At 50.6% G+C, this 3,392-nt stretch overlaps 1 protein-coding gene across 2 annotated transcripts in view; it reads right to left on the reverse strand.

Annotated features, from left to right (window-relative positions):
• Window positions 1-3,386, reverse strand: part of LOC119295942 (RNA polymerase sigma factor sigB-like) — a 28,734-nt gene extending 25,348 nt beyond the window's left edge. For both annotated transcript variants that reach the window (XM_037574369.1, XM_037574368.1), the window contains exons 1-2: window positions 3,120-3,386; window positions 2,176-2,712 (exon numbers count right to left, since the gene is read on the reverse strand). In XM_037574369.1, coding sequence (XP_037430266.1) covers window positions 2,176-2,712; window positions 3,120-3,359 — 777 coding nt within the window. In that variant the 5' untranslated portion in view covers window positions 3,360-3,386. The remainder of the gene's footprint in view (window positions 1-2,175; window positions 2,713-3,119) is intronic.
• Window positions 3,387-3,392: the final 6 nt, after the last annotated feature.

Here is a 3,392-nt window from a genome sequence, read left to right on the forward strand (position 1 = left end):
AACCGAATCTCCTGCCATGGCAGCAAACCAGGAAACCTGCAAAGCCCTTCACCCGACCATGTGATCTCTGATTCATCGGCCACACCAGCCCCACCCCTTCCTTCCCCAATTTCGGCACCTCATCGTCATGTCCCGCCTATCCCCATCCACACCATGACCACACACGGCCAGGCTGGGAAATTCCTAGTCAACAAAAAATACAATCTATCTCTCACCGCCACCACAGACCCCTCAACATCCCCATTTCCCAAAACCGTGTGCTGCTTTGCATGATCCCCATCGGCTAGCTGTTGTGCAGATTGAGTACAAGGCTCTGATGGAAAACCGGAACCGGACGTGGAGCCTTGTTCCCTGGCACCATGCCGCCAATATAGTTACCGGCAAATGGTTGTTCCGCCAGAAGTTCAAAGCCGATGGCATCTTGGAGAGGTTCAAAGCGCGTTGGGTCCTGCGCAGCTTCCCTCGGCGTCCTGGCGTTTACTTTAATGATACATTCTCGCCGGTCGTCAAGGCGGCCACCATTCGCATTGTGTTATACATTGCTGCTTCACGCCAATGGCATGTACACCAAATGGACGTCAACAATGCGTTGCTACATAGACATCTCTCCGAGCGCGTCTACTTCTAACAGTCGTCCGCCTTCGTCGACGACACCCACCCCGACCATGTTTGCCTCCTCGACAAGTCTCTACGCCTAAAATAAGCGCCACACGCCTGGTTCCCTCGGTTCGCCGCGTTCGTCCACAACATCGGCTCGCAGTTGGATCCCTTGCTGTTTGTCTTGCACAATAGCTCAGGAACCGCCTATCTTCTACTCTACGTCGACGATATATTCCTCGCTGCCTCTACTACAACTCTTCTTCATCATCTCCAACAACAGCTGTTCACCGAATTCTCGATGAAGGATGTCAGACCGCTACACTACTTCCTCGGCATTGCCATGACGTGAACCAAAGCCGGCTTCTTCCTGTCCCAGCACACCTACCGATGAGGTGCTTCTAGACCATGCCAACATGCAGGACTGCAAGCCCGTGTCCACGTCGGTCTGACACACACTCCAAGCTCTCGGCATCTGACGGCGCCCCGGTACTGACGCCTCAGAGTACCGCAGCCTCGCCAGCACCCTCCAATACACGACAATGAAGCGCCCCAACATAGTCGTCCAGCAATGTTGCCTCATCATACACGACCCTCGCGCCGCTCACCTTGCTCTCGTGAAGCGGATTGCGCACTATCTATGCGGGACAACCACTCATGTTCTGCATCTACACCTCTCGGCATCCTTCGACCTGGTGGCCTACTTCGCCGCGGACTGGGCCGGCTTCCCGAACACACGGCGATCCACCTTCGGCACGTCATATTCCTCGGCGAGTCCCTGGTATCCTGGTCCAGCAAACACCAGGGCACGGTCTGCCAAGCGCGGAGGCAGAGTACCGCATTGGTGGCCGAGTGTTGTTGGCTCAGACAACTTCTCGGCAAACTTCACATTCCCCTGCCCAAGGCCACAGTTGTCTTCTGCGATAGCATTTCCTCGGTGTATATAGCTGCAAATCCCATCAATCACCAACGGTCGAAGCACGTCGAGTTCGACATACACTTCGTCCAGGAAGAGGTAGACCTCAGCAAGCTCCGCGTGCTGCATGTCCTTATGAAGCAGCAATTCGACGACGTCCTGACAATGGGTCTTCCGATGCTGGCGTTTCAGGATTTCTGGTTCAGCTTGTGCATCCAGCTACCGGATGCTTCAGCTGCGGCAGGGTGTTAGCAAACCTCCCTCCCTCTCTCACTCTCACTGTTGCACATGTACTATATATCTTGAATAGATGAGCAGCACCCAAGGTGCATTGTGTTCTCTCGTCACATGTCTCCAATGTTCAGTGTGTGCTTTCAGAGTTACAGTAGGCTGATTTCTTCTCGATGGGGCCAGACTAGAGCACAACACGGTTTTTCCTCTCCAAGCTCAGTGTTGTTGATTCACCATGAGTATGGGAGCGGTGTTACAGTTGTATATATTAGCCGTGTAATAGTCCCATTATATAAGGGATTTTCTGCATGTTGCATCACACATGTATTTGTATACATACTGGCCTATGGCCTCATAGGAATACAAGTTGCTATTTCCCTAACAACAAATCCAATAGTTCATACAAATTAATTGTAAAACGGTAGCCTCACCTGAATACCATTCGAGAGCTCAACCTCTTCCTTTGCTGTAAGAAGTTTTCGGCCAGTCATCTTCCATAAGGAACCTAAAGGATTCATGGTCGATGGACCCTTGGATCGCTTCTTCTTCGATGACGCTGCTAGTTTTGGGGAACTACGGACTATTGTAGCTGCCTTCATTGTTGCTCTTGTTCTCCGAGCTCTTCTCTCGGATTGACGTGCAGACTTAACAGCTATGTTATCAGCGTCCTGTGTATCATCATCTAGTTCTGCTTCATCACTCGGAATGCCATATGGTTCACCATCACTATATTCATTTGCCCTGCTCGATAACATTTCTGTGCGAAGGATTTCTTTCGCCAAGTAATTTTCCACTTCCCCCTTTTTTCTGAACACGGGCTGGGAACTACTCTTCTGTACCATGTGAACAACTTTTTGGGCAGCTTCAGCTGCTGCTCTTGCAAGGGCAACTGCCTCTGCAGCTGCAGCAGTTACAACAGCCTCTTTGTTCAGAACTGTTTCTGATGCCAGAGTTGACTCAAAATTTCTCTGTTGAAATTTTTACAAAATAAACGAATGAAAAGCATGATCTGACATAACTAGTAAGAGTTGCTAATGCTACAAGTCCTATAATTAGCACCAGATTGCAGTATTTGAAAGTAAATTAACGATCCTGACAGTAGAAGTAGCTACAAACGCGTGCATACGAAATGTGAAATACAATCTACCTGTAGTGACATAATATGCTATTTCAAATCAAATTCCACCAAGAGTATCATTACTCCATGTCCATCACATTTGTTGACCATAATTAGCTCACATTCTCACTCAGAAACAACTTAGTGTAAGTGAACAACAACATTCGGCCAATCACGTCCACTCCTAGCTCAACCAAACCTTCTTTATCAGTTGAATGTAAAACGCAATGCAAAAAACAACCGAGCAGACTACGTCACCTGGAGAACCGGCGCCGAGTCCGGAGACGAGTAAACGATGTGGAGCGGCCCACTAGCCGCGTGGTCAGCGTCGACGACTGCTGCAGCAGCAGAAGTGACAGCGCACTGGACACGGATGGTGCGGCGGCCGGAGCACCTGCCTGAGTTGGAGGATGAGGACGACGAGGAAGGGTGCTGGTACGCGTGGGTGGTGGAGAACGAAGACGGGGCCCACTTGAAGTGCGGCGCCAGACACGCCATTGGGAACCCGGGCTGATCGAGAGGCTCACCTCG

This window comes from Triticum dicoccoides, chromosome 4B, assembly GCF_002162155.2.
Source record: "Triticum dicoccoides isolate Atlit2015 ecotype Zavitan chromosome 4B, WEW_v2.0, whole genome shotgun sequence".
NCBI classification, from domain to species: domain Eukaryota; kingdom Viridiplantae; phylum Streptophyta; class Magnoliopsida; order Poales; family Poaceae; genus Triticum; species Triticum dicoccoides.